Source organism: Enhydra lutris, unplaced genomic scaffold, assembly GCF_002288905.1.
Source record: "Enhydra lutris kenyoni isolate GAN:26980312 unplaced genomic scaffold, ASM228890v2 scaffoldscaffold93, whole genome shotgun sequence".
Classification (NCBI taxonomy): Eukaryota; Metazoa; Chordata; class Mammalia; order Carnivora; family Mustelidae; genus Enhydra; species Enhydra lutris.
Window position 1 is genome coordinate 961,747 of NW_019154177.1, and position 11,724 is coordinate 973,470.

An 11,724-nucleotide genomic window follows, 5' to 3' on the forward strand; every position below is an offset into this window, starting at 1 on the left:
TATCACAAGGGTTTATCTTTCATCTAATGAGTTTTGCAAATGAATAAGGAAAGATGAACACCTCGCTAAGAATTGATAAGCAACTAACTGCAAACATGAATGCCGAACCTCACTAATAAAGCTCTGGAACAATGACTTGCCACGTTTCACCCATTAAAACGTTCTGCTGCTTAATCATAGTATCTTTTGTTGGTCAGGTTTGCCATATCTAGTTGCTTCAGATTTTCTGGTAGGCAGTTGGACAGTATGTATCAAAAGCTTTTAACACTGGATAAACTTTAATCTAGGGAGTCTACTTCTAGAAATGTAAGGAAATAACTAGACATTTGCAAATATTTATCTACACAATAATGTTCTTTTGAGTGTTGCTGACAAGAGAGAAATTAGAAATAATCCGGTGTCCAGCGTGCCGGTTTGATACGGGGTATCTGCAGTAGCTTGCAATCAGAAGAACAGGAGCAATTCCACATTTTTAAGAGGTTACAATTGCAACCTCTAGAATCCCTTCTGGGGTAACTTCCTTCCCATAGAACTATCGCTTATGAAAGAGAGTACAGCAAATCTCTCATCTCTGAGGGAGGGAAATTAGGAAACCATTGTTTCCTGTCTTCCTCACTACCATTTTCTTTCCTTTTTTTTTTTTTTTTTTGAAAGACAATATTTAAAGGAAAAATGAGCAAATCAAACTCGTAGGACCAAAAAATTTCCTCTTTCCTACAGAAAAATATAACCTAACAATGAAAAACACGTTTTTTTCCTTTCCAAAAAAAAATTGATAATAAATTCTAAATGAAGCCTAAAAATATTTACCTATGCCACCTATTATGAAAATTTTATCCCATAACGTAGTGTTCTGGTTGTATCTTCACTAGCAAAATGTTTAACTCCAAAAGCAGCAGTCATGTATGGTAAATCTGGCACCAACATCAAAAGAAAAAATTGTTTAAAAAAAAAGGTGCAAAAGCATTTTGATTTAAGTACAACATATCACAGAAAAGAATATGAATTCAAGTTTGTAATTTTATATATACACACTCCAAAGAGGCTGTCAGTACCCAAAGTATTTTATTGCTATATTAGCAATGGATTTTCGGATGTTTTTAAGGGCTACATAAAAATAGATTCAAGGAACATATTAAACTGAAGTCCTAGATCAAAATGTTTGGTTTAAAGAATTTTCTACAACAAATTTTATGTTTATGTAGGAAAAGTTATATAACCTTATATGAAAATGTCATTAAGCACTTTCTACACCATATTAAATGTATTCCCCCAGAGGGAAAAAAATAAAATAGCTAAAATATATTAGAGTAAGATTACAAAACCATCATAGAGTTTTTGAACATGCGTCTGTTTACAAAATTAACAGTCTACAAGATGTTTATTTCATTATGGACCATAAGGAAATGAGCTGGTGACAATTATCCTTTGCATAACATTATCAACTCACTTTAGCCACAAGTATATCCTTGGTAGGCGTGTAGAAGACGTATGTCCGCTTACCCCTCACCAAGTCATCCACAGGTTTATTTTGAAGATGAAGGTGCAGAAATATGTAAAGTGTATTTTTCTTTCTTTCAAACAACATCCCAAGCATGGCATAAACAGCCTAAAATTATAAAATACTTAACGGGTCTTTTAGTTTTCTACACAGATTGCTAAAATGTGAATTAAGTTGCCCAAATCAGTACATCAAGTAACAAAATCAGCCATGAAGCATTAAGGCTGAAAAGCATGAAATGTTTCATATGTGAGTTTTTAAATTATTTAATTTGTATAGAAAAATTTTATTCACAATATAGTGTGAGAGAAAACGCCACAGAAATGCTAGGCTGACGGCAAGAAGGTTGCGCGCAACAGCGGCTTTGCATTTTATAGCGATTTTTGTTTATAAAGACTAAGGCTCTGCAGCCACGATTCTCACGTGGCCTTCGATGTGGGTCAGGGACGGAACAGGAACGCCGCGTAGTGCAAAGCCATTTGCTCCTTCACTACCAAAAACGGTGCGAGACCGAGGAGTCCGGACATCTAAGCGGCGGCCACCACAACTCATTATTTCTCTTCACGAAGAAGAGAGACCCAGCCTTTGCCTAGCACAAAGAAAAACGTTTTCGCGTGAATACAGAAAATAACCCGCTGGGACAAAATGTACTTAAAAGTCTCAAATCCGTCCCCGCGTTCTGAGCTTGGCCCCCAGCAGGGCGGCCGAGGCAAGGGGTCGACCCCCTGCTGCGCCCTGGGCGCTCGCCGGCTGCGTCCCAGCCCCGCAGCTGCGCTGTTTCCTCCGCCGCGTCCCCGAGCCCCCGCGCTCGCGTCTGGCCAGAGGCCCGGCCCCCAGCGAGGCTCGCGGCTTGCGGTCCCGGGCCCGGAGGACTCCGCGCACAGCGGGCAAAGCGGGGGAAGCCCGCGTCGGGGGGCGTGGCGCCGGGCCGCAGCCCGAGAGCGGTCCGAGGACTGGGAGTAGGGCCTGTGCCGCTCGCCTGCCCTGCACCTGCCCCCATCGCTGCCCTGTCCCTCTCCCTGACCCTCCCCCTGTACCTGCCGCTGCCACGGTACCTGTCCCTGCACCCGCACAGGCGGGCCGGGACGCGGCTGCGGGCGAGAGACGGGAGCCGAGCGGGGTCGGGGAAGCCGGCGCTCAGTCCTCCAGGCGCGCCCGCCGCTGTCCGGCCCGGGGAAGCTGCGTCCTCCCGCGAGCTCCCTCCTGCGGCGGCCGCCCCGTGTCGTCAGCGCTCCCGCCAGCGCGCAGGCGCACGTCACAGGCGCGTCACTCCTCCACAGCTACTTTAGCGGAAAATCTGCTGCTTTCTGCAGGGTGTCAGGATGGCCGAGTGGTCTAAGGCGCCAGACTCAAGCTCCGCTTCCCCGCGCTGGGGATTCTGGTCTCCGAATGGAGGCGTGGGTTCGAATCCCACTTCTGACACATCATTTTTCTCCTCCTCCTAATTTCCTACACAACGAGACGGATCGGAGCGGCGGGGATAGAGGCCTTAGCGACCTACATTATTAAAAATTGACTTAAATTTTTCTTACAGGGGCTCTTAAAACACCGAAACTAGCGGAAGCGAAAATATCGCGATACGTTCTGAAAGCCGAGCGATCTGGCGCCGCCTTAAAGGAGAGCCGCGACCCTGAAGGATGGCATCGCGAGATGTCTGCAAAGCGCGAGACTTGGGGCCGGCGCCGGCGCCGGCTTGCGGCGCGCGGGAGGAGCGGCGTGATGGCGGGTCTCTCCTCGTGGGTTCCGGCGGCCGGCTCTGCCCGGGACCGCGTCCCCGGCCGGCACACCCCTGCGGCAGTTTCCCCCGCCGCAGTGCCCAGGAAGGCCTTCACGGTCCTCCGCGCTGGTCGGCGTTTGCAGGAACCGTGGAGCCCGACGCCCCTCCCCGCGGCAGCGTCCGGGTTCGTGTGCTCGGTCCACGCGGTCCCTTCTCACCGACCCGGAGGGGACGGCTGCCGCCCGCTCCGCCCCCGCTGGTTGTGTTCCGGCCCGGCAGTCTTCTCGCGGACGCCCGGCTGCGCCCGGGAGCGCCTTCTCCGGACAGACCGCGGGCCGCAGCCCGTCGCGCGGCGCCCCTGCGTCCCGCCCCGGCGGCGCCCTTGCCTCCCCGAGGGATGGGCCCGTGTGCGCCAGGGGCGGTGGCCCCGGGCTGCGGCGGGGACACCACCAAACAGGGTAAAAAAACTAGAATAAAGTAAATTCCTGTCCTTGTGTTACAATGAAAGGACCTCGGCTCTGCCTCCGGAGCGCAGGCCCGCGCTTCCTCGTCTCAGGGACCAGCGTCCGCCCCGAATCGGGGTTCAGCGCTGAAGGCCGCTCTGGAACACTCGGGTTTGGGTGCTAGAGCGCTTCTCGCCGTTGGTGTCGAGGGAGCAGCAGGCGCGCCGCAGCCCCCACCAGGGTTATGTGTGACATCCTCAGGGACTCGGCGGCCCTAAAGGAAGAACAGACAGCTGACTTGTAGAGAAGATGATCCTGCAAGGCCGGAGTCTCCCTCAGTTTGCAAAAGTCCTAGTGATTTACAAGGAAGGGGCTTTCTTACCAGTAGCCTAACTTCCAGAGACCCATGACTCAGTTCCTGAAGCCCTAACATCTTCTCCTCCCTAAAACTGAGGGGGTCCGAGGCAGAAAGAAATATAAATAAAACCGAATTTGTTTTAGAACTGCAGCCCCTTGATAAGGACGTGGGATAGGAGAAATGGAACATTCCTGCTCCCAACTGTCTTACAGTGACTGCCCGGCTACAGGGGAAAACCACCTTAACTTGAGAGTAGCAGGACCCGGGTATCCTGTGAGCCCTCCTTAGCACCTGACAGTGCTTTCCAAACCTCCCTTTTCCTCACCTCCCCCAGCCCATCGTAAGTAAGCAGCCACCGCACAACTGACGTCACCCCCCCAACTTCACCTGCATTCCATAAGCACAGCATCATCACCGCTCAGGACCCTACTCTCTCATTATCAATTTTACAGGAATCGTCAAAATGGGAGAGAGGGCGCGGGTGAAGAGACAACAACAGAATTCTCGGGAGACATTCGTCATGGACGAGATCCAACTGTCCCATCTGAAGGGCCCAGTTCTGAATTGAGACGGCTGGAACCAAGTGGTTTCACTACTACCAAGTAGGCTCACTCCCTGCGCTACTTAACTGTGCCCAGGGGAGATGTGCAATGAAACTTAAGACTGTAAGGACCTACTTAGCAAGAGGCTTTCATTAAAGTTAAACTGTCCCTGCTCCCCTTCCCCCAGAGGATTCACTCAAAAACAAGTCCTGGAAACCAGCTCCAGGTAACAAAGCCCAGATACAAGGGTGGGTCAGGCCAGGTGGAGACATCCGATCAGTCAGTCGTGGGAGGTGGGGGGGGGGATGCCTACTGTCTCCCTGGTTACCAAGGAGTATTGGCCCCTCCCTTTGGGAGTCTTTTGGGTGCCAATCCCAACCAAGGTGATAGGGTGGGTCAAATGTCTACTAGGGTAAATTGTAACTCAATTGGTCACCTAGCATCACTGAAGTTTCCTGTGTGTGTTACAATTTCATTGGTCACCTGTGCGTGGCCAGGCCCGACCGCATGGCCTTTGCCCTTAAAAGGTAGACTGAAACAGAGAAGGGTCGCCCTCTCTTGTAAGAGGTGGGTCCCCGAACATTCGGTTAGATTTTTGATGCTTGGCGCGAAATAAAGCTTTGCTTGACCTTTGCTTTGTATCAGTCTTGCTCCTTTAATCACAGACCCATTACTGGGGCATAACAAAGACAAGGGGAAACAAAACCAACTCTGACAAGGTTTCTATTATTATTAAACACCCATACAGCACATAGTACATCTTATGCATGTATGAACACTGTCCTCATAAAATCATTTTCAGAGGAGCCGATAAATGGATTTCTGAAGACCCTGGAAGAATCTGTAGCTTCTGATTCACTGGGTGAGTTACAAAAAGGCAGGAAGATAATGTGAGGGAGAGGAGATAGTAACTGTTTCACCTGGAAAATTCTAGAAGGAAAAAAATAAAGATGCTTCTGACTTTTCATATCTCTGGCATAATTGGATTTTAAAAGGTTAACTTTTTATATTTTTGAACTTTTAAAAATATTATTTATTTATTTATTTATTTGAGAGAGACAGAGAGAGAGAGAGACCATGAGAAGAGGGAGGGTCAGAGGGAGAAGCAGACTCCCTGCCAAGCAGGACTTGATCGCAGGACTCCAGGATCCTGACCTGAGCTGAAGGCAGTCGCTTAACCAACCAAGCCACCCAGGCACCCTAATTTTAGTTTTAAAACAAACACCAAAATATATGGTTACAGAATTTTGACAAAACTTTTTTTAAAAAGATTTTATTTATTTATTTGACAGAGAGATCACAAGTAGGCAGAGAGGCAGGCAGAGAGAGAGAGGAGGAAGCAGGCTCCCTGCCGAGCAGAGAGCTCGATGCGGGACTCAATCCCAGGACCCTGAGATCATGACCTGAGCCAAAAGCAGAGGCCCAACCCACTGAGAGGAACTTTCCCCTTTCTGTTTCACTCATAAATGCCTCTTGGAATTATTGGGAAGATACTTAACTGTCTTCACCCTCTTCTTTGTCCTCCCCATAGGAAGAAAAATCTGAGTGAGAGTAATAGCTTTTCCCTCTTGGGTTCACATTTTTGGGTGGCAGTAATATTCAGCTGTGGTCCAGTGGTCTCTTTAGCTCTTTGTATTGGTGGTTTAATAGAACACATGTGCCTTCACAGAGCTGCCGGGTGAGTGTGTCTACTGGGTTCCAGGTATAGACATGGGAAGAAGGAGTAAAGAAAGCCCATTTTAGTTTCAGATCCAAACAGTGTTCTTTGGTCTACATTTGCCAGCCACAGGTTGGTATTTTTTTTCTGTCATTGGTGTGTATACTCTTAGCTTCCAAGTTGTTAATAGACTGTGTTTAAAAAAATTACAAATTTATGATTCTCATATAAATGAAAATGAGTATGTGTCAAATAATGTAACAACCAGTAAGATGTTACAACTGGCTCAGAAGAAAATTCATGATGAATCACAGGCCTCTGCCTCTGAAACCAATAATACACTATATGCTAATTAATTGAATTTAAATTTAAAAATGTTTAAAAAAAGAAAAAAATCGAAGTGTTACATATTTATAGACAATCTGGAATGCTGAAGTAAATTTACAAATAGGTTTTTTTTAAACTGTCAATTTGCAGGGCGATGATCATTTGCATTCCACTGGACACAATTTCCCTTGCATTTCTGTGGATGAAAATCATTTGCACTGTTACCAGTTTCCTACAACTCAGAGTTCTGAGATAGCTCAAAATCAATGAAAATCACTGTTATGGACTGAATGGGTCCCTCCAAAATTCGTATGTTGAAACCCTGCCCCTAAAGTCATGGTATTAGGAAGATAATTAGGATTAAGATGTGAGGAAGGTAGAACCCTCCTAAATGGGATTAGGGTCATTGTCAAGAATCCTGAGAGATCCTGCTTCCTTACTGTGCTTTTCAGCTATGTGAGAACTAGCAATTAATATTTGCTCATGTTTTAGAGCCCAAGTGAGTCTAGAGAGGTTGTGGAACATGAGTTAGACAATCAAGTGATGGCTTTTCAAAGGTGTCAAACTGCAGAATTCTGCTATCATAGGCGTTGGGGGAAAGCACTGCTGCTGAGTAAAATTGTGAAGATCTCAATCTGGCTGCCTCCCAGTTGAGTTCTTTGACTATCAGACCGTTTAACCTCATGCCTTATTTCCAGGATCAAATGAGATAATGTGTGCACCGTGCACGCCTCTTCCCAGCACAGAGAAAGAGGTCTGCAGGTGCTCTGGGCAGTGCTGGTGGGAGAGCAAACTTAACTCTGGAGGGACGGTGCAGTGGTCGCCCCTGGATGGCCTGGAAGGCCTCTGAGCACAGTGAACGGAGACCCCCCGCGTCCTAGAGAGCCCTCCAGAGCGACTTTGGTTCCCCCGCCCGCTGCTCTAGGACGCGCCTCTTTAAGGTCCGCGGGAGCCGAACTTTACTTACGCTCCTGCGGCGCGCGCGGCCCAGGCCTCCGTGGGATCCCTGCTCAGTCCTCCGGCTGCGGCCGGCGGGGTCGGGGAGCCTGCGGGGACGCTGAGAGCCTGCAGCGGGGCGGCCTGAGGGGGCCTGGTTAGGCCCCTCGGCGTGCCCCTCGTCTCGGAACGGGGCCTCCCCGCGGCCCGGCGCACGCCCCCTCCTCCAGGCTGGCCGCCTGTGTTCCCGCGGGTTCGCGCGCGGTGCGGGCTCGGGGACGTTCACAGGAAGAGGCGCGAACTCGAGACCTCCCTGTCTCCGTTGTCGGAGCCTGGAGTCACCGGGAATGACCGAGCACTGCTGGTTTGCGCGCGCATCCTGATTGGCTGTGACAACAGGACGTTGGCGGGAGAGCGGGGACGGCCTCGGGGCCCCCAACCTGGCCACGGAACCCCGCGCTCGGTGGCTGTCCCCGCCGGAAGTCTGCGGCCCTGCAGCAGCGCCGCGCAGGGATTGGGGGGGCGGGAGCCCCGTCTGGCGCGCCCCGGACCAAACCAGTCTGCAACGGGCGGACCCGGCCTGAACTCCCACGGGCTCGCGCTCCGAGAGCAGGGACGGTCGCCCCCGGGTGGGGATGGAACGGGGTGGGGGACGTGAGGCCCCGGAAGCAGCACGACCCTGCGGTGCGCGGGTGCTCTCGCCGCCGGCCCGAGCCCCGTCCCACCTAAGCTCTGGAGAAGACGCCCCCTGACCTGCCCCGGGGAGCCCCCGGGGTTCTGTCCCGTCCGCGCCGCGGTTGTGCGGGGGCAGGAGCCCCAGGGAGGGCTTTTCTGAATCGCCCCGCAGGCCTCGCGTGCGTTTCCAGGGCGGCCAGCCCGGGTCCTGCTGGGCGTCGCGGCGCTTCGGAAGCCCTGAGGGCCGAATCCATGTAAACGGGACGTGTGGACGGGAGCTGCGGTGGAGGGAGGCGTGGAGGCGTTAGTAAGTGCCTCACGGGGTCGGCAGCCGACCGGCCGGAGGCGAGCAGCGAGCCGCGTGTGAGTCCCAGCGGAAGGGCCGCGAATTCGCCGGGAAGCAGGAAAGCGAGGGAGGGAGCGGCCGTGGAAACATCGCGTGGTCCCGCGCCGCCACGGGCCGTCGGTGCCTCTGCAAGTCCGCCCCAGGGAAGCCTGGAGTTCACACACTCTGCGGGGTTCTGTCCTCCTCTCCAGTGTGTGTCCTTGAGTACCGAGAAAGGCTGGCTTTATTGTGGAAAGCCTTCCCATACTCATTTACCTGACTACTATGGGACTCACGTCTAGAAGAACATTACTGCATCCCGCAGTGTCAGAAGCATGCGGTACTGGTCTGGGAGGACCGAAACCCCGACCACGGGGGACCGTTTTTTAAGTTACGCTCTTAAAAGAAAAACAAACAAACAAAAAAGTAACACATTTATTAAGCACAGTGTACTTGTTGATACAAGTGTTCCATTCTGTCTAAAACTATGAAGCGGTGTTCTGTTTCTCAAGGTTTCCCCGTCTAGGAGATGCAGTCTGTGTGCTCTCCACTTGCTTGGGAAATGGCCTTTCTTTACTTGCTACAGTGGAAACACATACACAAGAAGCTAAGGAGGGGCGCCTGGGGGGCTCCGGCGATAAGCCTTCGGATCAGGTCAGGATCCCAGGGTCCTGGGATCCAGCCCCACATCAGGCTCCCTGCTCGGCGGGAAGCCTGCTTCTCCCTCTCCCACTCCCCCGGCTTGTGTTCCCTCTCTGTCTCTCTGTCAAATAAATACATACAATCTTAAAAACAAACAAACATACCAAAAAACAGCTAAGGAATATGATTCTCCCTTCCAAAAAAGAATCAACTTTGAATTAAAAGGAAACTATAGAGCAAATCACAGCAAAATACTTGGTGTATTCGAGCAGTAAAGAAACTCTCTGCGCGAATATTCCCCGGGTCCTCCAGCCAGAGCATCGCTACCTTGTGACTACATTTGGAAACATATTTGGGGATATTTTTTGGTTGTTGCAATGAATGGGATGTGTTACTTATATTTTGTGGGTGGGGTCCAGAAATTCTAAACATGGCATAGTAAATAGCACATATTTTCATAGGTCGTACAGACAGTTGTGTAGAAGAGAGTATATTGCAGTGGAGTATAAAGAATTTTTCCATCCAACCTGCTAGTAATATTCCTTTTGGAAAACATTGAAGTAAAGCGTAGGGAGTATTTTCAACCCAGGGGGTTAAACAAAGGTTTGTTAATTCACTTAGGTTCAAGCTGCAAGTAAGACTGAACCGTGCTCTCTTCTTTATCCAAAGTGTTGCATTTCCTTTAAGTTAATATCATGTGGTGTGATAAGGGAATTAAAGGGTCTGATGCGGTGGTGGCTAACCTACTTAGGCCAAAGGCTAAGCCTATCGGTGCTTCAAGATTATGGAATTATATTCAATGGTTGTAAAGAGCCAAGGAGGTTTTAAGTCTCTGTCTGTCTCACAAGCACACACTCCCCTGGTCCTCAAGCCTCTTCCACAACCTCCTCTGTGTGGCCCCCAAACCACCCTGTGGATGTTACTGTCTAAATTTACTTGTCTCTTTGGCTTACTTCCTGTCTAGGTTCATCTCCTGGAGGAAGAAATTGTGTCTTTCATTCACCTTCAAATGAACAGATCTGATTCTGGGGTCCTGAGGTTTATTTCTCGCTCACTATATTGCATTCTGTCTCCTCTACCCTTGCACCTTGCGCCTTCTGGAATTGCACTGAAGTCATAACAGCCCTGTTTAGCTCCGACGGTCAGTGGGATTCCTCTCAGCTCCTGCCCTCCTTGCCGTCTGCGTGTCTGCACCAAGCCAGCACCCTGGGAGGATGTTGTCCCCTAGACATTTACTCTAGTCACTGGAAGTTTATTCTAACCTGCTTATTTGAAATCTGACGCTTCGAGCTTCATTACAATTTCATTCAATACAAGCTACAAATAAAATTTACCTTCCCACAGGAAATCTCAGCCTACTTGCAGACTCAGGGCTGTGTAAGTAGTGAAATGCAGTTACATATAATATTTTATATTATTTACTGTGTGTGGCTATTGGAAAGCCAAACATTGGACAGTCCGTGAAATCAGCTTATATGGTGAGAAGCTCCAAAAGGCAGAAGTCTGGGCCCTCCCTTTCTCTCCCAAATGGCCTTTGTTTTGAATGCCTTTTGTTCTTCATACTCTGAGACTCTTTTGCAACCAGTTATTTCAAATTTGGATTTGATACGTTTAGATAAATATAAAGTCATCTGGTCTGAAACTACAACTTTTATTATTATTAATCATTAATCGCTAAAGTATCAAAACAAAAGGAAAAGCATTTTATTTGCTTATTTTTTAATTTTATTTATTTGACAGAGATCACAAGTAGGCAGAGAAGCAGGCAGAGAGAGAGGGGGGAAGCAGGCTCCCTGCTGAGCAGAGAGCCCGATGCGGGGCTCGATCCCAAGACCCTGAGATGATGATCTGAGCCAAAGACAGAAGCTTAACCCACTGAGCCACCCAGGAAAAGTGTTTTAAATATCAAAACTGAAAAGCACATGTCCAAAGAATAAAAATCCTTAAACGAAGTAAATGTAATTTTGTGAGAACTCATTGCACAGTCTGCCTTTTTCTCCTTTCCCTACAGGTTTGTGAATACATTATCATGTGTTTTTGGTGTTCGCAGTTAAGAACCAGTGTCCTCTGCCAATAGCCTCTCAGTCTTCCCTCAATCTCACTTCCTCAGTCCCTTTTTTAAAAAGTTTCTTTCTTTCTTTCTTTCTTTCTTTTTTTTTAGTAATTTCCACACCCAACGTGAGGCTTGAACCCACAACCCCGAGATCAAGACGCTCTTCCAACTGACCAGCCAGGTGCCTCTCTTCTTCATCCTTTAGAAGCACAGACTTCTTAGCAGAATAAGAATTTAGGTGGACAGCACTTTAGGACAACCCATGGATTGTGAAAGAAACAGTAGCAGGTCTCTCTGGGGGTCATCACTTCCCTGTCCCCAGCGTTTAATTTCCAGATCGGTTCTGCTCCCCTTGGGTCTTACACAGAGCAGCTTGCTTGTAAGTGAATCCGATGGGCACAGGCAAGGCTACATGGTTATGGCACGAATGAAACAGTTAGGAGGGTAATACAAGGTCAGCACCTGACTCCTTTGGCTTTTAACATGTGAGTAAGATAATACAGAATAGTGCTGGCTTGGGCACACATACACCAGAGTTAAAGTGAACA

General features: G+C 49.2%; 1 protein-coding gene and 1 non-coding gene across 2 annotated transcripts; both read left to right on the plus strand.

The window, feature by feature from the left end:
* Positions 1-2,817: 2,817 nt before the first annotated feature.
* On the plus strand, positions 2,818-2,923 carry TRNAL-CAA. Its single transcript has 2 exons — positions 2,818-2,855; positions 2,878-2,923. It is a non-coding gene; the product is annotated as a tRNA-Leu (tRNA).
* Positions 2,924-3,138: 215 nt separating this feature from the next.
* Positions 3,139-4,713, plus strand: LOC111138598 (basic proline-rich protein-like). Its single transcript, XM_022490613.1, has 2 exons — positions 3,139-3,676; positions 4,472-4,713. The coding sequence occupies exons 1-2, from the start codon at positions 3,139-3,141 to the stop codon at positions 4,585-4,587; spliced, it is 654 nt and encodes a 217-aa protein (XP_022346321.1). The 3' UTR covers positions 4,588-4,713.
* The last annotated feature ends 7,011 nt before the right edge of the window (positions 4,714-11,724 follow it).

Coding starts and splice junctions, on each gene's coding strand:
- LOC111138598 (XM_022490613.1), top strand. CDS start 3,139: ATGGCATCGCGAGATGTCTGCAAAGCGCGAGACTTGGGGCCGGCGCCG. Junction 3,677..4,471: donor CGGGGACACCACCAAACAGG/GTAAAAAAACTA, acceptor TCAATTTTACAG/GAATCGTCAAAATGGGAGAG.